The sequence below is a fragment of the Puccinia triticina genome, chromosome 8A (genome assembly GCF_026914185.1).
Source record: "Puccinia triticina chromosome 8A, complete sequence".
NCBI lineage: Eukaryota > Fungi > Basidiomycota > Pucciniomycetes > Pucciniales > Pucciniaceae > Puccinia > Puccinia triticina.
In genome coordinates this window covers 487,300-513,359 of record NC_070565.1, presented here as the reverse complement: position 1 = coordinate 513,359, position 26,060 = coordinate 487,300, and the positions used below count along the sequence as shown (strand labels likewise).

The 26,060-nt window shown below is 47.8% G+C and overlaps 5 protein-coding genes across 5 annotated transcripts; 2 read left to right on the top strand and 3 right to left on the bottom strand.

Moving 5' to 3' along the window:
- Positions 1 to 1,236: 1,236 nt before the first annotated feature.
- PtA15_8A55 (uncharacterized protein) lies at positions 1,237 to 3,040 on the top strand (the record flags this gene model as incomplete). Its single annotated transcript, XM_053172001.1, has 5 exons — positions 1,237 to 2,135; positions 2,205 to 2,287; positions 2,362 to 2,586; positions 2,681 to 2,884; positions 2,973 to 3,040. The coding sequence occupies 5 exons, from the start codon at positions 1,237 to 1,239 to the stop codon at positions 3,038 to 3,040; spliced, it is 1,479 nt and encodes a 492-aa protein (XP_053022709.1).
- A 2,392-nt stretch (positions 3,041 to 5,432) lies between these two features.
- On the bottom strand, positions 5,433 to 6,578 carry PtA15_8A54 (uncharacterized protein; the record flags this gene model as incomplete). Its single annotated transcript, XM_053171990.1, is given in 3 exon segments — positions 5,433 to 5,446; positions 5,466 to 5,812; positions 6,082 to 6,578. 3 exon segments carry the CDS (start codon positions 6,576 to 6,578, stop codon positions 5,433 to 5,435), a joined length of 858 nt encoding a protein of 285 aa, XP_053022708.1.
- Positions 6,579 to 11,427: 4,849 nt separating this feature from the next.
- PtA15_8A53 (uncharacterized protein) lies at positions 11,428 to 14,273 on the bottom strand (the record flags this gene model as incomplete). Its single annotated transcript, XM_053171980.1, has 6 exons — positions 11,428 to 11,517; positions 11,626 to 11,723; positions 11,787 to 11,911; positions 11,976 to 12,145; positions 13,096 to 13,370; positions 13,754 to 14,273. The coding sequence occupies 6 exons, from the start codon at positions 14,271 to 14,273 to the stop codon at positions 11,428 to 11,430; spliced, it is 1,278 nt and encodes a 425-aa protein (XP_053022707.1).
- A 31-nt stretch (positions 14,274 to 14,304) lies between these two features.
- Positions 14,305 to 14,574, bottom strand: PtA15_8A52 (uncharacterized protein; the record flags this gene model as incomplete). The annotated part of the gene is made up of 1 exon (XM_053171969.1): positions 14,305 to 14,574. The coding sequence occupies one exon, from the start codon at positions 14,572 to 14,574 to the stop codon at positions 14,305 to 14,307; it is 270 nt and encodes an 89-aa protein (XP_053022706.1).
- A 937-nt stretch (positions 14,575 to 15,511) lies between these two features.
- On the top strand, positions 15,512 to 18,275 carry PtA15_8A51 (uncharacterized protein; the record flags this gene model as incomplete). The annotated part of the gene is made up of 2 exons (XM_053171958.1): positions 15,512 to 15,578; positions 18,103 to 18,275. The coding sequence occupies 2 exons, from the start codon at positions 15,512 to 15,514 to the stop codon at positions 18,273 to 18,275; spliced, it is 240 nt and encodes a 79-aa protein (XP_053022705.1).
- Between the last annotated feature and the right edge of the window lie 7,785 nt (positions 18,276 to 26,060).

The window sequence follows — 26,060 nt, the reverse complement described above, 5'->3', positions numbered from 1 at the left end:
ACCAGAGTAATCGCAAAAGTAGGGTCCAAACCAGTTCTGTTGGAGATATTGTCATTGATTTAGGAGTGAACGGGTTCCAATCAGCAATCAAAAAATGTATATCACAGAACTTGCAAAAAGTTCAAGAATCTTACTATTATGTATGTGGAGCCGCCTGAGGCCGATGCAGTGGATATGGAAGAGTCAGAGGTGGAGATTGCAGCCGCGCTGGAAAAATTGACTTGGCGGGCAGCCAACACAACAAGTCTGCAGTCTACTTTGAAAGAGAGAGTCGTAGAGTGAGATTTGCTGGAAGCCATGGACACTTATCGGGTGAACTTGATTTTAGGGAGCTAGTTTAGCTTGGTGGTGGCGGTGAGCTGGATGAGCTGGGGGATGGAGCTGAGGGAGCTGGTTTAGTTTGGTGGTGGCGGTGAGCTGGATGAGCTGGGGGATGGAGCTGAGGGAGCTGGTTTGGCTCGGTGGTGGCAGTGAGCTGGATGAGCTGAGGGAGCTGGTTCATTTGTGTGTGGCTGCCTGAGAATTCCCCCTGCCTGCATGCATTGGAGCTCCGGCAGAGCTGGCCTTTGCAAAGGGCTGGCGCGGCCAGCTCCCTTGGTTTTCGGCTTTTAGCCGAAGATGAGGGCAAATTTTCAATGGCCACAAGCCGAGGAATTATGCTGTCACAGGTGCCTCTTGAGTAAAAGGAAGGGGGACAATGTCGTAAATGTCGCTGACAATTGGGTATAGTTCTGTGCTGGATTCATCGGCTGGTCGCTTCATTTGAGGTTCTTGAAAGAAAGCACTTGAGGGCTAGGAAATAGAGTGTTGGAGGATGGGGGACAGGATGGGCTGGATGGATGCGGCAAATTGGAGGGGAGTCGGGCTGATTGGGAAGGGTTGGCGAGATGGGGGGGACGAGTTCACCCCTGTCGGTACCCTACGTACTACTGTGTAGTCTATGGGACCACGTTGCCGAGGCTAGCGGACAGGTGTTTTCGGCCTCTCGCGCGCCCTCGCTACATCTCACTCCCCCTCCTGCTATTTGTACATGTAAAGACCTTCATGTACTTACATATCACTTGTTACCAATACCATACATGCTGTGCAGCAGTGCCGCAGCCATCGCAGCAACCACATTTGTTGTGGAATGGGTACGCTGCTATAATCTATTGACATGTTCCACCCGGCCGGCCAACGGCGACACCACTTCACTCCGTTCATCCCTGCATCAACTCTCCATCCGCTTCCTCAAAGATGTCCTACAACCTCAACACCCCATCTGGTACATATAACAATAGTAACTACGACCAGTCGCACGGTTATGGCCAGTCCCCTTCCCATTCATCCGGTTATCAATCCTCACCCCATCAATCCACGCCTTCTGGTTTTCCCACCGGCTTTCACCCTCACTTGCAGCATCAGTCTCCACTCCACTCACGTTCACATCATCCCCCCACCTCTGGTTCCCAGCAATCACTCCTTTACGCTCGACGTCAACAAGGTCCACAGCTCAATCGTATGGATCCTAACTTTACGCCTCACATCCCCCAATCGTCTGAGCTTTTTGATCAGCTTGCTTCACCTTCTGAGTACCACTCCTCCAATCATGCACATCAGCATCACAACCACTTGCCCCACTACAACAGCTCCCCATTAAACCCATCTGATGCTCGTACTCCTTCAACCTACTATTCTCCATCTGTGCGTCTATCCAGCACTCCTCATATTGCTAGCCCCTTGTCTTCCCAAGTCAATATCGCTAAGCCTAGAGCCAAGCGAGCCCCCCGTGTTGCTTCATCCAGCACCAGTAGCACACCATCTTCGGCCACTCATCCAGCCTTACCAGCCCGTAGTACTACCCGTCAAGACCAACCTGCATCTACTGCTCCCCTTGCTTCCCTCAACCAAACCAGATCGCGCAAGCGGAAAAAGATTCAAGAGAGCGATCAGCCAGCTCCCCAACCTCGTTCACATGAGGAGCTGATGAATCTAACTGAAGCGCAGCTGGCCATTGATGCCAAGAAATACTCAAAGAAGGCAATGTCCGACACCGATAGAGCCTTTTTTGCTGAATTCTATCACAAGCAGCGAAAGGAGCTCTGTGTCCAAGCAATTGAGCGAGGTGCTTCACTTCCCATGGTAGATGCCTATCTGTACGAGTTTTTCCAATTTGATCCCTTCATTTACCAACCAGCTTATTGATATATTCACTTGGATTGCAGTGGTAAACGGATGCCGGTGAAGAAGCCAAACCGATTTAACCACTTCATGAGAACAAAGCGGGCAAGAGCTGTTTTCCGTGGCGGTAAGTTTTTCCCTTCATTTTTCATAACTACATGTATGAATTGATCATCTATCCTTCCTTGATTCTTGTTTCAGCACGAAAGGGTGTGAAGAACAAGAACAGTATGAACGATGCGTCACTATTGTGGAACAAGCTAACCCCTGAGGCGCAAGCTGCCTATCAAAATGGTGTACCAGATGACGATTACAAGACAGACGATGATGAAACACCTGTCGACGATGGGACTCGCAAGTCGATGTCATTCAAGAGGGCCTCTGAACAAGTCCAGAGCTTTCTGGATGATTGGTTTCGCAAGGCAAGTGGTTTTTTGATTGCTTATTGATTGTCAATCCTTGCACAATTGTTGATTGCTTTACTTGCATTATTGGCAGGCTGTTCACATCGCCAAAACAGCAAACTGTGAGATGATAATGTTTGCAGTCTCTCGTCACCTAGCAGCACACAGCTTCCAATTTGGCAAGGCCACCCATGGCGCCTCAAAATTCCTTGCCTCGGCAGCCGAACTTGATGGCACTAAGCACTTCCCAGCTCGGATGCAGGCTTATCTAACTGGTTATGAAGTGGCTGATATTGCCCAGTTGTTGAAACCCAAAAAACGTCAGTGAGGTCTCTCTTTACCTTTCCTTCTTCTGCTTGTTGATTCCCTTGTCTGACTTCTGCTTGTTGATTCTCTCGTCTGACTCAGGTAAACCAAAGTCAGGTGATTGGCCAGTTTCTGCGGCCGTCCGCATGTCAAGCTTTGTGGGTACATGAGCATGGATTGGGTCTGGTAGTATGCCCACAAACTAATTCGTCTCTCCTGTTGCAGCTGAAAAGACTGAAGGAGTCATTAAGCAATGGCCCTGGACCAAGACCGATTGGAAACTTGCCAAAAGGCAGTATAAACTTGTGCTTCTCCCCGGAGCAAAGACTAAGCTTCAGTGGCTCAAGACGCCCAGTCGTCTCATGCATGTTGATTCCAACACTATCATACATCTTGATCTTGACAAAAACCTCATTGATGTTGTCTATGACCCTGATATACCTGATTACGTTGACGAACACGAGTTCTATGGTACAACCTCCTCTTCCTCTCAACACTCCCCCTCCCCTTGCCCTTCCTAGTAGTCACTGATTTCTGACCGAGTTCAATCCTACTACCATCCTGACTTCCATCACAGTTGTTCTGCATGCTGTCACTACTCTCGTTGAATTTGTTTTATTCTCTTGACTTTGTACTTGTCACTCTCAGTGTCCTCTGAATGTGATTTCTCTTTCAATGCTATTCAATCATGCGTATGTCAATGATCAATCAAGATGTCTGCCTCTTCTATGTGTCACATCACTTAACCACGACTTGTTGCGGACCACCGCCAACTCCACCCGTGCCACCAGTTCAGATAGTCTGAAATTGGTGCATGACTCGCTGCACAGGAAGCTCGAGGATGCTCAATCAAGACAACTCTTTTCATCCCTCTCCAAACGAAGAGCATGCCAAGGCAGCCCAGACAAGCCCCACTTCTCAGAACTAATGCATAATGCAATAGCCTTCAAAACAAAATCCTGTTTGTGTGTGGAAAGCTTTTTGACCTGAATGGCAATATACACATCTTATTTAAATCAAGGCAGGTTGTGAGAGGAACTAAGTTTCATTGAGCAGATCACGAGACATTTAGAAAACAAGTAAAAGGACCGAAGCTATTTAGTGTCATTTGAAAAGCAGATAATGAGGAAAACTGGAAAACATTCATTTCTCGGCAATTGAGTGGAAATGAATATTGTTAGCAAAGTGCATAAGCAGGAAAACAGGCATTTCTGGATGAAGACATGAGTGGTCTGGACAATGAAATGAGTGGAAATGATAATTGTTAGTAATGTGTATAAGAAGGAAAACATGAAACTGTTACGAACCAATTAGGTGAGCAGAGAAGCTATTTTTTATCATTATTTGAAAGGAATTCCACATCCCCGAAATGCATGTCAGTCTTTTCTTCAAATTCTCCATGTGTAACTCTATCGGATACTTTTGTTACCTTTGCTGCAATCTGCATTGACATGCTAGTTTGCATGAAGTCTCCATTCCCAGGGTCTAAGGGTGGGAGAGTTCCATGTAGATATTCTCGTTGTCGAAAAGTGGCTTGACACATAACATCAGGTTGAAATTTGAAACTTGCATTCCGGAAAAATAAATGGGCCGTCGGTGACATCGTACCCAGACTTGAATGCGAGTTTCCCAGTTTTTTGGCAGGTTGGAAGAGAGAGGAGGAAGGCAAACGGGAGAGATGGTTCATCCTTATCGTCAACATGTGGAAGGTTGCAGAAGCCGTTTGCCGTGAAGGTTAAGTTGGAAGAGAAAAAAGAATCAGGTGTTGATTCGTTCTGACCAGGGAAAGCAGAATCACAAAATGCTGGAATGTTGTGCTCGATCATGAAATCTTGGTTGTGTTGAAGAGCCACATTGGCGAATGGATGAAAAAGTGACCAAAGGATCTGGCCCGCTCTCTTTGAATCGTGGATATGCTGAGCGTATTCTTCAGGGTTGTCATCGATGGCCTTCTGACAACGGTGGGCCGCTACGCTACACTACGCTACAGGGACACTTAGCGTTAGCGTAGCGGCAAAACGCGCCCGCTCATTTTGAGTAGCGTTAGCGCGCTGTTAGCACCGCTACGCTGCGCTACGTTTCAGCGGCGCTAACAGCGCGCCAATTGTATGTTAGTGTTAGCGCGCCGCTACAGTCCCTACAGCGCCTTTAGCGGAAAAAAAGGCCTTTTTTTCAGCTGAAAGCACTGTGGCGTACCGTAGCCCGCGCTCTTTTGCGCCCTGCGTGTGTAGCGTTAGCGCAATTGCGCGCATCTGCGCTAACGCTACGCTAACAGCTAAATTAGCTGCGCACCCTTTGCGCGTAGCGTTAGCGCAGAAAGGCGCAATTCCGCTAACGCTACGCTAAAAGTTAGCGGAATTCCGCTACGCTACGCCACGCTAACGCTACGGTTAGTGTAGCTGGCCCACTGTTGCTTCTGATTGCAATAGATCCCCAAAATCTCCAGTGCCGCCATTGCCTTTCTCCACCCAATAGCCCACATTATGCCGCCACAAGAACGGCCAGGCGAGTTTACTGCGTTGACGAATTTTTTGGCCATATGGAGAAACAAACACAAGAAGTTCAATTCATCCCTTCTAGATTCGGATAGCGTACTGAGATTAGTGAAGTGGATATCGGCTATGAGCTGGTCGTTTTTAGTGCCGTCGAATACACGGATGTGTCCGTAATGGTAAAGTGTAAAGGATGGGTCGTTGACATAGTCGTAGGCGAAATTGATTTCTGCTGCAGTTGGCTTTTGCTTGTAAATCGTTTTCTTTGATGGTTCCGGTCCTTTACCGCACTCGTATAGATATCTGGCAAGCTGCCTATCTTCCTTCATTTGAACATATTCGGAAGTGATTTTGGGGAAAAGGTCGCATGGTTCCGGAAATCGAGTTGTTTTACAAAGCGTTCCGTTGATCACGTTTGTAGTGAGTGTGCTGCTTATACCATGCTGCTTCCTTTTGGTACGTCTCCCCGGCCTCTGCTGTTGGGACCTTCTATGCTGATAAGCCTTCATGGAACTTTACGTCCACCGGAAAGATTTGCCATAGTATAGTACGTCAATTCAATCACATGTTTAGTATAGCCCAAGAGTGCAGATCAAGCATTAAAAAAGACCCAGCAAGAGCGGTCAGGGAGGTATCATAAGGAAACAGCGTGGAATGAGGATTAGCAAAAGCATAAAATTGAGGTCTTTGCTAACTGAGCATAGGATTGGAGGACATACGAAGTTTTTTTCCTTATCCGTTTCTTCTTAGCAGGAATGTTCCGAACAGATGATTTCCCAGCTACTGGGTGCCGGTTTATCAGGGGCTCATCGTCGGAATCAACCAGGGTGGCCTGCGTAGGTTCCAGCGGTAGGGGTTGCGCTGTGCGCCGTTTAATCAGGGGCTCATTGTCGGAATCAACCAGGGTGGCCTGCGTAGGTTCCAGCGGTAGGGGTTGCGCTGTGCGCCGTTTAATCAGGGGCTCATCGTTGGAATCAACCAGGGTGGCCTGCGTGGGTTCCAGCGGTAGGGGTTGCGCTGTGCGCCGTTTAATCAGGGGCTCATCATCTGAGTCAGAGTGTGGAACCGAGGTAGCCTTCATTCGTTCTTCTGGAGGTTGGGGGTGCACAGGGTGCCGGTTAATCAGGGGCTCGTTATCAGAGTCGGAGAGGAGGCTGAGTGCAGATAGGCTTGAATCCAACTCTGAGAGGCTGGATTCACTTGGGGTTGCAGGCATTGTTCTCAATCTGATTTTCTTCTTGACTAGCTCGACGGATGGCCTTAATCAGCATCATTCTGTTTTGATTGGGGAGCGAAGCAATTGAGATGCGATTAAACAGTACCATGAGCGAGCAATCTATCCCGTGAGCGATCGATTCCGCAAGCAATAAGTACTGTGAGCGATCGATCCTGTGAGCAAGCAATACCCTGTGCAACCCTGTGAGCAATCAAACAGGCTTGTGAGCGATCGATCCCATGAGCTATTGAGATGAGGAACGATTAAGCAGTACCGTGGGATTTGTGAGCAATCGATCCTGTGAGCAAGCAATACCCTGTGCAATCGACCCTGTGATCAATCAAAGAGGCTTGTGAGCGATCGATCCCATGACCTATCGCCACAGTCAGCAATTGAGATGAGAAAAGCGATCAGTACCGTTATCTATCCTGTGACGATCGATTGCGCAACTGATTGATACCGTGATCAGAATATCCAGCAGGAGGTTAAAGGAATTGGCTCCTTAATCAGTTTGTAGAGCGAGTTTGAATTTATCGAGTTAGTTTGATTTGTTCAGCGATATGCTAACTTAACACAAGTCCCCCCTGGTGGGAGCGCTGTGGCTGGCGGCAAAGCCGCCCCTCCCGCAGGGAGGGACTTGTGCATTATCCCAAATTTTACGCGGGAGCAGAAAGTTCATTTGGCTGAGAGGTTTTTAAAATTTTTATAGCTCCTCCCCCAGCCTCTCCACCAATATGCCCTATCTGTACCCTATGCTACTTTTCTTTCTCTACATTTTGGTCTACTCAGATTTTTTCTATCTCAATCTGTTGACCTTTTCAAAAGATCAAAAATGCACAAGTCTTCCAAATGAGGCTCCACTTGTTTGGGACTCCAGGAGTTGTTTTTCTGGCTACAAGATAGATAAGTGGCTCAAATTGATTGCAAGAACAGAACCTACAGCTCTGTGTATTCAGTTTTTCTATATTGGTTGGGATTTTTAGTGTAGCAGATCCTTTCTGCTCCTGCTTAAATCAAGACATAACTCATAAGCCTCTCCTGCGGAGAGCCCTCCGGGCGGGGTCCCCCGGACCCTCCGTTCAAGAGGCTTAGTTAAGCTAGAGCGATATGTATGTAGGGAGGTGTGTAGGCTTGAGCCGAGTCCCTCGATATGAGTCGGGGGAGCTTCCCCCCGCGCCTCCGATTGAGGGACTCAGCAAGCCGAGATGCTTGGAGAATTCAAAGACTTGTCACATAAATATGTATTGGCCAAAAATACTACTGAATGTCACCTTGAAAGAACACATAGTTCCAAGAGTCTCTGTTCTACAAACTACAGCTTTTTTCCACAGTGGGTCTAACAGGGGGCAGGGGAGGGAATTTTGGAAAACAATTCTGGCTGCACTAAGTGTTGGTCAAAGCAAATGAGGTCTTCAACCAACTGCTGGCTAAACACAAAGATTGGTATCAATATATCATGTCTTCCCAAAAACAAGGCCTGCTAGTCACTTGAACCCATTTGCTCTATCTCATTAAATTCTTGTAAGACATGGGATGTAGAATAGTAAAGTTGGCCATTCAAAATTGAACAATGTTCTCTTGTGGGATCAGAAATATTGATGGTCACTTTTTTGATGGCATAATTGTACCAATAACATTGTAAGATATATGTGTGTTTTCTAAACCATTATATGCACACATTGTCACATAAATATCTTTTGATGTTGTTGATCAAGTTAGGCCATTCAAAATTGAACAATGCTCTTTTGTGGGATAAAAAATATGATGGATCAATTTTGAATGACCTACTTTGACCAGTTATATATATCTGTGTTTGCTAAAGTATTATATGCACATATGCACATACACACACTGATTTTTTGATGTTGCACATATGTTTTGATGTTGCACACATGTTTTGATGTTGGTAATCAAATCAAGTCATTCCAAACCAATCAATCCCTTTTCTTGAATCAATGAAAGATATTTTTTGGATAAGAAATGAATGGTTGATTATTGTGGGCCTAATTTGACCCACAATATCAAAAGATATATATTTTTTTGCTCAACTGTTACATGTCAGATACATATCTGTGTTGATACAATTGGGAAATTCAAATTCCATATTTAAAAATATTGTTTTGTGGGATAAGAAAGATGATTGCTCACTTTGACCTTATTTTCCCAACAACATCAAAAAATATACATGTGTGTTGTTACCCATTAGGAGCTTGATTAGTTTACTCATCAAAATTAAAATTCTGACTCCCAAATGAAGTAGAAATTGGGAAGATTTGTTTCTGATTTCTTTCCCCAGTCCCCTGAAGCAAAAATTGGTCTGGGGATCCCCTGAAGCAAAAATTGGTCTGGGGATTTTATGGGAGTTGTCAGTTGAATTTTGAAAAGAAATTTGGGATTTGGAGCTCCAGTTTCACAAATGCCTTGGCCCTCCATGACTGTTCATAGTGCCTCTGGGACTTTTACTCCGGGACTGTTAACAGTGCCTCCGGGACTGTTAATTGTGCATCCAAGACTGTTAACAGTGCATCTGGGACTGTTAATTGTGCATCCAGGACTGTTAACAGTGCATCCGGGACTGTTAACAGTGCCTCCGGGACTGTTAGCAGTGCCTCCGGGACTGTTAGCAGTGCCTCCGGGACTGTTAAAAGTGCCTCCTTAACAGTCCCGGAGGCCCTGTTTAACAGTCCTGGAGCCTGGAGGCACTGCTAACAGTCCCGGAGGCACTGTTAACAGTCCCGGAGGCACTGCTAACAGTCCCAGAGGCACTGCTAACAGTCCCGGAGGCACTGTTAACAGTCCCAGAGGCACTGCTAACAGTCCCGGAGGCACCGTTAACAGTCCCAGAGGCACTGTTAACAGTCCCGGAGGCACTGTTAACAGTCCCGGAGGCACTGTTAACAGTCCCGGAGGCACTGTTAACAGTCCCGGAGGCACTGTTAACAGTCCCGGAGGCACTGTTAACAGTCCCGGAGGCACTGTTAACAGTCCCGGAGGCACTGTTAACAGTCCCGGAGGCACTGTTAACAGTCCCGGAGGCACTGTTAACAGTCCTGGAGGCACTGTTAACAGTCCCGGAGGCACTGTTAACAGTCCCGGAGGCACTGTTAACAGTCCCGGAGGCACTGTTAACAGTCCCGGAGGCACTGTTAACAGTCCCGGAGGCACTGTTAACAGTCCCGGAGGCACTGTTAACAGTCCCGGAGGCACTGTTAACAGTCCCGGAGGCACTGTTAACAGTCCCAGAGGCACTATTAACAGTCCCAGAGGCACTGTTAACAGTCCCAGAGGCACTATTAACAGTCCCAGAGGCACTGTTAACAGTCCCAGAGGCACTGTTAACAGTCCCAGAGGCACTGTTAACAGTCCCAGAGGCACTGTTAACAGTCCCAGAGGCACTGTTAACAGTCCCAGAGGCACTGTTAACAGTCCCAGAGGCACTGTTAACAGTCCCAGAGGCACTGTTAACAGTCCCAGAGGCACTGTTAACAGTCCCAGAGGCACTGTTAACAGTCCCAGAGGCACTGTTAACAGTCCCAGAGGCACTGTTAACAGTCCCAGAGGCACTGTTAACAGTCCCAGAGGCACTGTTAACAGTCCCAGAGGCACTGTTAACAGTCCCAGAGGCACTGTTAACAGTCCCAGAGGCACTATTGGGATGTAAAAAATAAGTCCTCTCAATGTCTGCTACTTTTGGGAATCTGTGGTAAATTAATCAAGCCCCTATATAATCTGTGTGATTTCCAGAAAGTCAAAAGAAATATGTGTGCACCACATCCTGCATAATCAGGAGAGCTTGGTGTGGAAATGCAAACTGTTCTGCAACTTCAAGAAAAAAAGAAACAATTGCAAAGAAATGATGGCACTCAAAATCAACATTTTAAGCAAGCAAACAACCTTCGTTAGATGTTCATTCATTTTCAGATTACTTCATTTAAAACATGTGATGTGAAAAAATCTGTTTAAGTAGAATCCTGGCCCATGTGTATGCCATGCTCTTGCTCCAGATCAGCACACATTGTCTTGGCAAGGATGCCCTCCATGTCAGCTAGGTAGTTATCCTCAAGATTATCTTCCCCTTCCACATAGTCTTCCCCTTCCGCATCTTCATCGCCATCCACATCAATGTCTCCACGATCTAAGGGTTGGTGTGTGTTTAGATTGTTTACATAGAATAAGACATTGGTTTGGTTCTGTTGCGGTCCGCCAGCCGGTTGTTGCGGGTTGGATACTTGGCCACCTGCAAGTAATTGAACGTGGGTTTCGTCAAGGTCGCCAGGAATTTGCGAAAGACACCCTTGCGCCATTGTGGATTTAATTTGTTCAATCTGAGTGTTCCAATCTGATACAAGAATCTGGTCGCCTGTTTGGGTTTGAGTACCCTCAAAGACACCTATGATATTACAATTCCAGTCTAACTGCAAATTGCAGATCTGAATTAAGCTTTGATGAATCATGACTTTGATTGACTTGATCTTAGATACCGTTGATTGACTAGAAAGATGTCGGTGGTTGAAAAAGGGTTGCAAACAGGTCGGAATTTCTGCTTGCAAGTTCTGAGCAAACCAAAACAGGTGTATCAAAATGGTAATGTGAAGATTATGCTGATTAATTGCCCATCACATTGCTCTTCTCACCTCCCATCCAAGCCGCCTTTTCTCCTCTTTAGCTCGCTGATAAGAAGCCAGGTGCCGTATCCCTTGCTGGGTAAGTGGGTCCACTGCCCACGGTTCATTGGCGTTGGTGAAGAGCCCATCGTTCCAGAACGTATCGTCTGGTTGTAAGCCAAGTAGTTCGCCATACTCAATAGTGGGTGGGACTGGTCGATTGGGGTTGGTTGTTTGAAAGGCAGCTACATGGCTGTTGTAGCTTTCAAGCACTGTGCGAAGTTTTCCAGCCCGTTTGCGGAGAGCATCTTGCAGCTTTTGCTGTCCACGCGTCCCTAAGAGTGGATATTGAGAAATGAAAGTTGTCAGCTGGGCAAAGAGAGAAGTGTTGCGCTTCTGAGTCATCACAGACCTAGTGTTGAACTTTCACCTGCCCGGCAAACTCGCAGCAAGGGCTGCTTCTCTTCCACAAGAGCCAAGAATGACTTGCGGAGTTTGGTTTTTAGATACCAGATTTTCTTCATTTCATCGCGTTGTTCAGCTAGTGTCAATTGGGAACATCAGTCAAGAATAAATTTTCAAGGAAGATAAAAATTTAACCTACCCAACAAGTCATCAGCTACGCCAGCGGTACCTACAACAGATCTCTGTTCCTCAAGCAACCTCAGTACTCTGACAAGTGTGTTGGTTCGGACAAGTACTTGCTCCGGGGTCATCCGGAGAGTGTTCCTGTTATGATAAGTTGAATTTTATCAGAATATGGACTTGGGGATGTCTGAACAGGAAAACATACCAAGCAAGGTTGAGTTCCTCTTCAAGGCAGAGCAGACGGCCAAGTTCAACTTCATGTCGCTCCGTTGTGTCAGTGTTGAGGTGGTAAGATTTTTCCAGCTGCCACTGTTCTTCGAGGAATTGGTTGGTATAGTTTTGCCCAGGGGTATGTTGGTTTGGTGTTGCATGGAGCTTTGCAAGTGCGGCCAAAGCTGCGTCAGCAACATCCTTTGAGTGATGTAACTTTTTTGATAGCCAGTAAGCTACAGTGTTCCAAACAATTAGCAGGATTAGCTGTTTGAATACAAAATACATTCCACATGGTAGAAAAAATATCTTGCCTGCCATCTCGTTCAAAAGAATAGAGTAATATTCTGCTCGAGACTGCAGGGAAGTAAGGCGATGTAATCGAGTAGAAACACGGGGAGTGGAAATGAGGGGGGAGTGGAAAGACCACATCCTTTCAAGGCCCTCGCCATCAGAGAGGCCCCACCAGCTATTGAGGCGTGGGTTGTATTTTACCTGGCATGACCATTCATGCACATAGGCATGAAATACGGATGTGCCAAAAGTCAGGTCACCTATCCAATCACTCATCAATTCCCTCTTTTGTAGCAGGGGGATCCAAACATCCATTGATTGATCAATATATTTGTAAAGCAACAGCTTTTATGAATGAATGTGACGAGCTCTTACCTTCCGAATGTGGGCCTCCAAATGACAGCCAAGGTCATATAGAATTCCAAGGCGACTTTGTGGAAACTCCGCCAGTAGGTGTTGAATAATAGAAATTGGGTAGTAAAGCCTTGATGAAATGCAGTGTTAATATGTTGCACAAATTCTTTTTGATACGTTGCACATATTTCTTTTGAGTGTGTGTTATGGCTTAACTGACTTTTCTCCGGTTTTATAGATGTTGACAAAGACTAAGGGAATGTCGTGATGGCACGTGCTTGCAAAAAGACCGTTGTCATCACACTTTTCCCATGTAGTTTCATTTCGTGTATCGTTGGCTGCTTTGTGAGAGTCTGAGCATGGCGGCTGAGTAGCAGTGGAATCATAAATATCAAAAAACAATTCATTCATTCAGCTGGGAGTGATGGATGAATCATGATGACTAGCAATTAATGCGGTGAGCTTACATCAATCCCGGCAGCTGCTGAGTTAGTCGCAGTGAACAATACAGCATCGGCAGCTATCTGTGAAGGCCTGATGAAACTGTCTGGGTATTGATGTTCGGCAGGATTGTCCTTGCTGGCATAGGCATAGTGGCGCTGTTGGAAATTGCCATCCAAGGCCACGATCATGTCTGGTTCATGAGGGTGTGCCTTTATTTCACCCTCTTTTGGTCCAAAACAGCAAGGACACTTGCTTGCCCAGCGGTCGGATGCGGAGCTATTCAAACCATCGTCCTGGACTGTTTTTTGGATCAAACTGATTCGAGCATATAGATCAACACTGTAAGAGAAGGGTATTTGAAGGTCTCGTTTTTTGTTCTTGAGGCCGCGGGCGTATAAGGGGGACTTGCTTCGACTATTGAGAAAGTTGGAAAGTGCCTTCACAAACGATGAAGCTGATAGGACAGCTGACTCCCAAAGCATGTGATGAAATTGAATGAGTCGGATTGAAAATGCAGTACGAGGCTTTTTTGGCGAGCTTGCAACATATCCGTAGTAAACCAGCCAAACAACATCTGGAATGCATTTGCAAAAAGGTACATAAGCGGCACTTCAGCCTACACCAAAACTGATGTAAGTATGAGGGTATGTATGTCACTAAAATCTTTACTTGTTTGCTCACTGGTGATGTCAATAAGATCAAGCTTTCGAGTATTGGTTGCTGCACAACTGCAAGTGCCGGGGGGTAAGTCGTAGCTATTAGGAAGGGTGGTCCAGTTGTGGTAAGTTTCCTGGCATTCGGTGAAAGCCGCGGCTGTTTTCTCCTCGATTTCACTCCATTGTTGACTAATCCGTTCACAATCTTCTGCATAACGACGACTTCGGAAATATGCCGCGTGGGCAGCGCTCGGAAGTATCTCTGGATTCTTGTCAATTTCGTGGTCTGCGTAGCTTCCAATCTGCGGCTCGAAGAGGGTATCTTGGTTCTCGAGAGGCCTTTTGTCTGGTTGCTGGGCTGTTGGTCTATCTATAAATCCAAGTTGTTGAGCAACAGAAACCTCCGTGAGGTACGCCTCTCGCTCCACTCGCTCTAAGGAGGACTCCCTGCTGCGTCGCCTTCGGGCACGGCGTCTTCGTGAGGTCCCTGTATGATCCACAGTGTTGGAGTAGGATGTGGGGTCGTTGCGCCGCCGGCGGGCCATATTAGATATGTTGTTCGTGGTTGACGTACACTCAGTTTGAGATTAATCCGGCGGAGGTGAATTTTTGAGGTGGGTCGGATGGAATGGAGCCGTAGCGGAGGGTGTATCGGTTGATTTTTGAGGGGTGTTCACAGATGGTGAGGGAGGCGTGACTTGTTGGATTTTTATGACACCAAGGACCGGTGTCAGGGTCCTGGCTCTGGCTTGGATGCGTGATAGGGGCAGATGGGCGGATTATTGATCCGAGCCGGCGGATACTGGCTGCGAGGCTGCTCCGCAGGTCCTCTAGGCCAAGTGGCATGTTTACATATACAAATGGCAGGAGGGGGAGTGAGATGTAGCGAGGGCGCGCGAGAGGCCGAAAACACCTGTCCGCTAGCCTCGGCAACGCGGTCCCATAGACTACACAGTAGTACGTAGGGTACCGACAGGGGTGGACGAGTTAGATGAGTTTGGAGAGTGACGGAAGCAATTGGTGGATGTGTGGAATGAAAGATAAGGTTGGTGAGATAGGTTGGAAAGATAAGATGCCCGCCGGGAACCAAGCACAAAGCGGTAGCTTGTGAGAACACAATGATTAAATTATAGCGGCGGAGAAAGCAAGCAGCGCGGTGGGATAGGGTATGTATGATAACGTTTGGCAAATGAGAGGACCAGAAGGTGGAAAAGGGAGAGACTAGCTCAGAAACAAGTGAATCTTGATAAGCAATCAAGGTTAGAAGTCGCAATACAAGCTCAGAAGTAGATAAAAGGGCCTGCCAGCTAAATATAGTGCAAGGGTGAAAGTATAGTGCAAGGGTGAAAGTATAGTGCGAGGGTGAAAGTATAGTGCAAGGGTGAAAGTATACTGATGGATGCACACAAATGGCAATGGTGGAGGAGGTTATTTATATAAACTCTGAAATCATTTGGCTTGACCAGGTTCTCCTCGGCGAAATTGAACTTCAGAGTTTTTTGCTCTCTGGTGAGGACAACCTGGCACGCTTTGGCCGGGTTTGTGGGAGTTCCGGCAGTACTACCAAGGGTAGCTGATGAGCCTCGGAGATGCATCATACGCTTTAGGAGTTAATTTTTTGTAGCAGATACATAAGATTTACCATTACTCTACGTACTTTTGTCTAGTTTTGTCTGGAGTTATTGTTGTTACTTTTGCCAACCGCAGAAACATCCGCCTGGATCCACCAAGATTCCCACGCCCCCCAGCTCTCCTGGCCAATCCAGCCATCCCATCCCTTGCCATGTCCTTCGACGCAAGCACCACCACGCCCTCAAACCGCCGCCGGCTTGCTACCCCAGATGATGAATGTAAGCACAGTCCATGATCCATGAGCCTCTTCCTCCTGCCACCCCCCCTCCCCCTCCGTCAGCCTGTTTCCCCCCGCCGTATTAAACCAAGCCCTTTTCCAATGCAGCTGACCAAGGCCGCCCACCGCAAAGACAACGGAATGAGGGCACCCCTGCGTGGCATTCAACCCATTCCTGCTCTTGAACCCCACCAACCCTGAGGGAGCCCGCAAAGACCCCAATGGGCTCCCAGATGACCCACTGATCTTGACTCCAACTCAGCAGCTATACACTGATTTTGGGGTCCGGCCGGTTGCCAAGGATCTATTATTGCGGTATGGACAGAGACCAGACCCGCAGGGGGAGGTCGCCTAGGTCCAAGCACGCAAAGGAGGGCGCCCAGGCCAGGCCGGGGGAGTCGAGGCTAGATTATGAGCAATTAGGTTTGAGACCGGGCTCATGCGCCAGTCACAGCAACCTTCATAATCTAGCTCCTTGAGACTCGCCTGTCCCCGCACAAAGACTCCTCACAAGCTCTCTCCATCATCTCTCTGAAACTCATCGGCTCTGCACCGGCAGTTTCCTTTTCAAAAATTTTTTAAAATCATACTACTTTCGATTCCTCTCAGCTATCACATTCAAATTTGTCAGTTACCGGGAGAAAGAAGGACATGGTTGAAGACATGGTTAAGCGAACAAACAAGAGGAACAACAAGACACCTGAGGCCGCGACAGCAGGACCGATTGCCGGCACATCTGAAATGTCTGCGATACCTACCGATGAAGAGAGACGCAAGCCGTCCATCATAATACAGGAGAAATTGAGTCGTTAGTTCTCCTAGTGAATATTCATGCAACCTAAGTAGATGGTTAGCGCTTACATCCGTTTTGATTCTACCGCATTTGTCACGCGATTTAAGGAGAAGCACTCGGGAAAGAGACCGCCAAGAAAGATACTGTGTTGTCCCATGACACAGACAGTGAAGATAGCTTCAAAGGTTAGCCACTCTCAAAGTTGCTGAGATGGTCTATCAGATGCATAATCAATCGTAAATTGCTCGATATGATGTTGATATAATATTGGATCATAATTTGCTTGATTGCATCTAGAAATCCCTAACCCATTAAAAGACGGTCAAGATCAAGACACGGCGTCCAGATACAAAGCCATCTTATTGAACTTGCCATTGATCGTTGAACCAGGAGCGGTGACCGTTACGGAGCCTCCTAAGGAAACCAAGGTTGCTGGGAGTACTGGGACGCTGTTAGAAATTTCCAAGACTGTCAATGCATCAGGTTCAATCTCCAATAAATCTGTTCAACACAAAACCAATCGTCAAGAGGTCTGGGACAGAGCATCAGAGGCCTTCGCGAGGGGCGATAAGAAATCGACGGACTTCTTTTTAAGGCTCTATGGGAAGATGGGTGACGCAACATCTCTGTTGGCACCGGACAAGCCGGACATCCTTAGATCCTCTTCAAGCAACGCGATAAACCCAGCTGTTAACGTGGCTAAAAGGCCGGCGGATAAAACGACCATAGTGTTCATCAAGGGGTCCCTGCCTAACCATTTTGATGTAGGGTTTACTCCGTACTTCGACAAAAACATCAGAGAATTCAGAGGTCCGATTCCGTTGACCATTTTTGACAAGAACTGGCAATGCGATGCAATTCATTATCTAAGTTTATTAAAGACAGACAAACACAAAAACAAACATCAAGGGTTTCCCCTTAACAATTTACAAAAAAAAAATACAAATAATTTCCACAGTCCACAAACTGCCCAATACCCAATCCCTTCTAGAGAGACTGCAAGTATTGTGCCGATGACCCCCAGCGCGCCGCATTTAAGGCAATTGCAAAGGGGGGTCACCAATCTTAAACCTCAAACTGCGCACGTGCGACAGCGGAGGGGTTGAGTCACCCACTGGCTGGAAGTGCAGCACAGCGAGATGACTGGCGATTAACATTCCCCAAGGCCCCCTTTTTATACGCCATCTGTCAGCACCCGCCGTACAACCACTATACTCACCCAAACACCCACATGGTCGTCGCTCTCCCAACCGTAACCAATGTAACCTCCAGTAAGCCACCGACCTCAGTTTCCATGGCAACTCTAAACCCACGCTTTTGAATCTGCATACCCACTCACTGCCACAGGCCCTCCAACAGACCCCTGACACCCAATCCCTTTGCCCTACCAGTACCAGAATGCCACAATTTTTTTTGACTGCCTAGGTTCATCTTTTGCGTGTGGATATTGACCCTCTCCTGATACTCAAACTTGGTCGCTCCAGCACACTGTACTCCAACGCTCGCCCAGGCAAGTCCAGCCACGCCACCCAACTTCTTACCTCTGCAACCATGGCTCGCCAACCACTAAGTGTTTACCCCCTCGCTGCCCCTAACTACAGTTGAAAACGCATGACCACTTGGCCCCGGCGGCCCTTTCTCCGGTCCGAACCAACTATGCCTCGACTGACAGCCTAACCCAAACAACGGTTTCTCCTCCATCAAGCACACTCCTTTTATTCGGCTTGGCTAGGCTTAATCTCGTTCAAACTACAATTCAAAACGCATGACCACTTGGCCCTGGCGGACCTTTATCCGGTCCGAACCAACTCCGCCTTGACTGACAACCTCAACCAAACAACGGTTTCTCCTCCATCACGCACACTCCCCTTATTCGGCCCGGCTAGGCTTAATCTCACCCGCTAATACTAATCCAGTTGTTCAAGGTGAGCCAGCCAGTCTAACTACACTCTACATCAACGCCAGGCAGTTTAACTCTCCTCGCCGCGTTGGTAGGTACTAAGTCGTGAAGACCCTGACCGCAAGTTCATCTCAACACGGCTGCCCGGCATCTTGTTTCAATCAACTCGACTGCGCCTGGCCAACTCTACCCAGACCTGACACATTTTTGCCCAAACCGGTCTGATCCCATAGCTTTCTGCCTTGCCCAGTCTCTCATCCATCAATTTGTCTTGCTACCGTCCCCTGTCCAACTCCTCAGCCACCATCCCCTTTGCATAAATGCACCTGTCACCAAGTCATAAACTCACCACAATCCATTCACACTACCGCACATCTCAGCACACACTTCACCCCAATTAGATACAGCCAATCTTCGAATTTCATCGCCTCTCGCAAATCAGCCAACTATCCTACCTGCCACTCTTTGCTTATCCCAACCCCAGGCAACCAATATGTCTTCTTCCCGAGTCCCCAACCACCCGGTCACCTACTCCAGTCACTTTGAGCCTCCAACAGATGTAAGTGTTTAACCGCGACACACTTTCCTCCTTTCCCACTACCCTGCACACATTAAAGCTAACTTTGTGCTTCAGTCAACCTTTGATACAGTCCGAGCCAACCAATACGGATTCGTCAAAACCCCGAGCTTCATCCAATGCGGCGGTGTAACCGATGAGAAGTCCGAGAATTTCGAAGTTTAATTGGTGACAAACACCGCGCTTACCAACGTTCTGGAATCCGAGTTCATCTACGCAGTTAGCGGTAAGATGATTGCCACCAATGATGGGTGCCCCCCCACCTTGTCTTATAATCATGATATAGTTACTCGCGTCTGCGCGACTGGCCCCAACCAACCAGATTTTACCAATAAAACATTTATCTCAAGCCTTGGCCTCATAACACATAGACAGGAGGTCGCCCCCGACGCCGCCGACACAGGTGTTAGTCTTCAAGTGATAGTCGCTCACTCCGACTGGGATGCCAAAGTGAGTTCGCTGCTTGTCCATCATATAATACTTAACTGACCCTTCATCGCGGTCCAGAATCGCGGCCACAAAAAGTTCGACGTGAAATATATTGTTCCAGGTACGAAAAATCTTATCAAGACGCATTCGTTATACGCTGTTGGTCGCGAGGTTAAGATCATCGGCCGCCTGATCGACTTCGACATGGAGACTAACATGGCTGTAGTTCTCGTGAGGTTTCCTGTCGGCCTAACCTATCCAAATTTGTCCTGACTTTTGCTCATCGATCGTAGGTTAACCACGTGAGTGTAACCAACGGCCACCAGCTTGGCAAAATTAAACCTGCCGACGCGGTCGCCGGCAACAATGGCTCAGGGGAGATAAAGAAGAAGCTGTGAGTCTTGTTGGGCCGTATCTGATGAACACCGCGCTGACGTAAACCCTACAGCACAAAATTCTCACCTAAATCTCATGGCAAGAATACCTGCAGCGCGACACCTGAAACCCCAAGTGGCTCAAGGGCAAGCCCTATAACCCCAAGCTTCTCCGCAAGGAAGCCAGCCCCGGCGGCTAAACTTCCCCCTAACTTGACCCCGACCAAAGGCAAGCAAAAAGCGCAAGACGTTTCGGACGACAAAGAAGAGGCCATGTTTGACAAAGAAGAAGCTGATGCGAGCGAGCCGGAACCCGAACCCGCTCCTGCTGCGCCTGAGTCCTCGAAGCGTGGAAGGCCACAAAAGTCCATCCTTCAAGAGGCGGCCAAGCGTATGAAGAAATTTTAACGCTAAATGATCTCCGACCTCCGCGCCCGATCTTCCCGCGTTCAGGCCAACTTATTTGCACGACGCGACCTATCATTCCACGTCGTTCATCTTCTTGGGGCTCCAACAGGATCATACCTCTTAATCAGGTCGTCAATCGATGCACCTGAAAGCCTTAGTAACCTTAGCCCATCTGTAATCTCCCCTTCCTCGTCTCAATTCAGGAGACACAACACGCGCCGAATGCTCTACTTCTCCCGTCATTTCTTCCCGCAATACAAATTGAGCAAAACATGTATCCCGTCTCCCTCTATGCTTGTCCATGTATATAGATAAACTAGGCCGCATATCAATGAGAAAAACCATTCGCCCGTCCACTCGACCAAAACAAAGATTTGCGATTAGCTGTATGCCAATCTTTGCGGCAGCCATTTCACATCAGCATCCCAACATGGAAAATTTTATTGTGGATACTATTGCCCATTCTTGTATTAGTAGCTCACGTTGCCTGAAATATTACCTCACAGGCGTCTTCACCAATGAGCAGAAGAGGCCGTAAACTCTCAGGTTACTTTGTGATTATATCCTCAACACTAGCGGCAAGATGAGCAAATTTACTGCAGCTGGCATATCGCCGTCAACAGTCATGCGTAAGACTCCCATTCGTATATGACCTGGTGACACAACATATGATAGCAACAGGTTCAACTTGAATATAATCTCGACATTAATAATTGCACAGGGAATAAAATGACTCTAGCTGGGCCGGTCTATGACATATCACACATGAGTCATGAGGATGTAGCGCGAGACACAACACCTGGTGACACCCGACAGGGTTCAAGTCTTAGGCTGTCGACGGCCTTACCCCTGATCATCTAAGTCAAGGCCTTGGCCGCTCCGACCGCATTCCAGACTTTCTAGATTCCTCGTAGTCTCAACTCAACCGTGACCTGCCCTCGCCCAGAAGTTTCCAATCTCCTCCGCCGCAAATCAAATCGAACAACGTAGACAATCGGCCGCCCCAGGTTTTAATCGATTAAGCTGCCACGTGCGTACAAATCACGGCCAACGGTTAGTCCATTGTCAATCCCTTATCAGCTGACTCAATCAATGGTTGAATATCCGATTGACTAAACAATCAATCTCCAGGACGGCACGACTCTAGGATTCGCTTCTTGCTCCAAACGTTGGTCTCGTCAGACCCGGTACAATGATTGAGACTAAAGGAAAAGTGCGCAACAGCACGCACCCTACCTACAAGGCTTCACTCCGGAATTGCTCGTCGTACAGTGTTCCTCATAGCTGCGGACCTTGCGATGTCAAATGCAGTAAGTGTCAGGCGCTTCATTACAAGGACGAAGCCACCCTCGGAGAACGCGTCAAGGCCAAGCCCTCATTCTCGACCTGCTGCCAGAAGGATAAAGTAACTCTGCCTTCAGCTGACAGGTCCGCGCGCGAATATCCAACCTTCATGAAACTCCTGCTCACCGCAAAAGACAGACGTGGGTTGTCCTGATTCCGGGAATTGAATGTCAACTGACCAATTGTTTTTTCTCTAGGCTTGAAGAACTATCAGAGCTTGCTTAGGATGTATAACAACGCGCTGGCATTTACCTCACTCAGCGCAAACGTCGACCACTCTGTTCAAGGCCCGTTCGGTATAAATGTCTTCAAAATTTCAGGCGCGCTTACACACAGAATTTCAAGCATTGAGCCTGCACCAGGATCCGCGGCTGGCTTCGCGCAAATCTATGTCGTTGGGGATAAGGGGCTTGGCGAAGCGGAATATCGAGCTGAAAAGGCAAAGGGCAAAGCGGGCGACTCCGGCAAAGCGGCAAGTATGGAGCCCGGCCTGATTCTCAAATTATTGCAGTATCTGAACGGACACAACCCTTACGCGAAAGTCTTCCGCTCCGCTAAGGATATTCTCGAGGCGAGAAACGCAAGGACATTGAAATTGCAAGGCGTCCCAAAGCCGGGGAGCAACCCAAAGCGGTACAATTGCCCGACTGCAAACGAGGTCGCCATTGTTGTCCAGGGCGCCGGCAATATCATCAAGCCCCGCCAAATACTCCTCCATCGCCGCGACAATGGGCTTGAATGCATTTCGGACATGCACTCATCTTATTTCCCAATGAGGTACCCACTTTTCTTCCCCTTCGGCGAGCAACAGTGGGATAATTTATTCTGTGCCTCGACTGAAAGAGGTGAGCATGAGTTCTTAACTCTTAGCCTAACATTCACTAACATTCATCTCGAGTTATGACAGTCAAGGGGAGGAAGGTTGGCCCTCTTGAATGGTTCGCGTTCATGTTGTTCAAGCGAAATGCAAAGTTTTCAGCCATACTTGCTGGTAGATCTTTGCTTCAAGAGATCCTGGTCGACATGTGCGTCTGCGTTGAGCGCCAGCGGCTCAAATTCATCACAAGCAATCAGGACAAACTCAAGGTCGGGACCTACAACCGACTACTCAAGTCCTTAGAAAATCAGTCGAATATCACCGGTCGCTGCGTGATTCTCCCAGCGACGTTCATAGGCAGCCCGAGGGGCATGGAGCAATTGTACCACAATGCCATGGCGATCACTCGTAAATATGGTCCGCCTTCGCTCTTCATCACCATGACGGCAAACCCAAAATGGCCCGAAGTTCTCCAGGAAATACCTGCAGGAGACAACCCGGTCGACCACCCGACAATTGTGACGCGGGTGTTTTACCTCAAAATGTGCTGATCAAGATGGGTCGTCTCGGCGAGGTTGTCGCGTACGTATTTACAGTCGAGTTTCAAAAGCGCGGCTTGCCGCACTTGCATCTAATGTTGACATTACATGAACGAGATCGGCCCGCGACTCCGGAGTCCATCGACGAAATCGTTTCAGCTGAAATACCCAACCCGGTTGGCTCACCCATACTACACGCCCTTGTTTATGAATTCATGCTCCACGGGCCCTGTCACAATCGGCCATGTTGGAACGGGAAATCGTGTAAGATCGGCTTCCCTAAGCCTTTCAGCGAGCGGACAATCAACATTGACGGCACTTACCCGGTATACTTGCGGCGGGACTCGGGTCGTACGTTCAGCAAACATACGACGACATTTGACAACGGTTTGGTTGTTCCCTATTCGCCATACCTTACCCGCGCATTCTGCTGCCACATAAATGTCGAGGTCCCCGCGAGTTCATCCGCGATCAAATATCTCTATAAATACATCACGAAGGGCCACGACAGGTTAGCTATGTCTCTGGCCGGGGACGGCGAAGTCCAGTCCTACATAGATGGTCGATACATCAGCCCTCCTGAAGGTGGGCTGCTTCACTCACAACAAGCAAAATACTTGAGGCTGACGCTGTTTTTGCTTACAGCGTGTTGGAGGTTATTCAAATACCCACTATCGGGCCGATCACCTGCTGTTACTTGGCTCAACATTCACGATAAGAACGAGCAGCTGGTTTACTTCGACGGCAAAGAAGGCCTGGAGGGCCAGATCAACAGCGGCAAGGCTACTCAAACCAGCTTGACGCAATTCCTTAAACTCAACGAAGACGACGCGGTAGGCGCCGATGGGCGGAGAGCCAGAACTCTCTTCTACAAGGAGGTACCCGCTTACTTTTCATGGAATAAGGCGAAGAAAGAATGGATCCCGCGTAAGACTCGTGTTGACGTTGTCGGCCGGCTATTCTCGGTGTCTTATCTGGCTGGGGAAAAGTATTACATGCGTGTGTTGCTACTCCACCGCAAAGGAATGAATTCGCATGAAGATATGAGGACCGTCGATGGCACCGTCTTTGACAATTACCGATTGGCATGCAATCAACTAGGCCTCTTGGTGAACAATTTCCTATATGAAAAAGCTTTACAAGAAGCGTCTTGTGTCCAGTCGGGGTACCAATTGACAATGTATTTTGCTATGATGTGCGTACATTCGCCGCCGGCCAACCCGAAAGTCCTGTTTAAAAAGCACTACATGAATTTCACGGACGATTGTTGCCGGATCGATATGTCAAAACGATACTCACGGCAATTGGACGACCACAAGTGCCGAGTATTGGCCCTTTTCCAATTGAAAGGTTTGGTGGAGGGCATGGGGTCCTCTCTTGACGCTTGCGGCTTGAAGGCAACCATGAAGCAACAGCGTTTGCTTGCCACAATTCGAGCCGAGGAACGCGGGGAGGAAGACCCTGCCGTCTTGATGACAAGGTTAAAGGCGAACAGAGAATCGTTCAACTTGGGCCAGTCTCAATTTTACGCCGCTGTTGATGATGTCATGAAGAGGCGAGTACCCAAGTGTTTCTACCTCGACGGTCCGGGTGGGACCGGCAAAACATTTCTACTCAACACCCTGATTGATAAAGCAAATATTAGCTCGATTGATATCATTGTTGTCGCTTTTTCTGGAGTCGCCGCTTTATTGCTTACCAGTGGGCAGACGGCGCACTTGGCTTTCAAGATACCAATTGACTTCAAGAAGACGCGGAGTGTCCGATTGAGTCGGGTACTATACTGGCAGATAAAATTCGACAAACACGCATGATTATTTGGGACGAGATTGTCATGATCCACAAAAATGCGATTGACGCGGTAAATAAGACTCTAAAACGACTTTGCGACTCGGATGCTCCTTTTGGCGCGAAGGTTGTAATCTTCTCCGGTGACTTCCGCCAAATCTTACCGGTCGTCAAATATAACGAGTTCCCATCCCCTCAGCACGCAACAATCAAATCTTCTGCCGTTTGGCAATCCATTACTTCTTTCCACCTGACTGAAAATATGCGGCTCGCCAGGGCCCTATCGGGCCCGTGTGAGTCGAGGTCTAAGAATATTGTTTTTGGTAAGGCCCTCTTGGCGCTGGGTCAAGGCGATAATCAAGTTAAAGATTTTAGCTTAATCGAATTGAAAGGAATGAATGTGATGTCATTCCCGACTCAAGACAAAATGCGAGCCAAGCTGGTATCCTTTGTCTACAACGATCTGAATGCGACTTGTAATTCAAATAACGACATTGCAGTGCGTTACTTGAACGAGAGATGCATACTAGCGCCGCTAAACCGCGACGTAAGAAAGCTCAACGCCGAAATATTAGGAATGTTGACAGGTCGATCCATCATGATCAAGTCTCTAGATACGCCCGATCCCAACTCTTTCGGCTCACTCCCTGAGGAATGCCTTAATAAAATTTCAATTTCCGGTTTTCCCAAACATGAAATCAAAATAAAAGTCGGAATGCCGTTGGTTGTAATTCGGAATATGGCTATTGAAAAGGGATTGTGCAACGGCTCAAGGATAGTTCTTGATGACGTCAGCTACGCCTATATTATAGGCAGACTTATGTCCGGGCCATTTGCCGGGAACGTGGTCACCTTGCCGCGGACAAAGCTGCACAGCAAAGGAAGTGGCCGGTCTGGGCTATCCTTCTTCAGATACCAATTTCCTGTGGCCCCAGCTTATGCAATGTCCGTCAATAAGAGTCAAGGCCAGACATTGAGAAGGGTAGGTGTTTACCTCAAAACGGATGTTTTTTCGCATGGACAACTTTACGTCGCACTATCACGAGTCTCGAACGTTGATGACTTATTGGTTGTCAAGCCAGTCAATTGGTCTGGCATCATTAATGTTGTACACAAATCAATATTTGACTTCGGAGTGGTAAGTACCTGATTAGGGACATCATCCACACCAGAGATACATTCAAGTGGCTTACTTCGCTAGTGGGTAGGGAATTATTTAATCGACTACGAAAAGGCTCTCAACCGAAACAAAGGGCGGCGTTGTACAAGCTGCGTCTTTCTTCGGACAAGCGTTATTCCCCGGGTCTCCTTTGTCTTTGGGTCACACGGTATAAGTGGGCACGTCAGACCGGTTGCTGAAGTACTTTGCATGCATCCCGCAATTTACCAAACTTAGTTTTTTAGTAGTAAAGGGCCAAGTATTGTTCCATTTTATTGTTGCATGGGATATAAACGAGTGTCACGACCTCAACTGCAGCTTGTATTCTCAATTTTTTTTTCCCACGTTGTGTAAT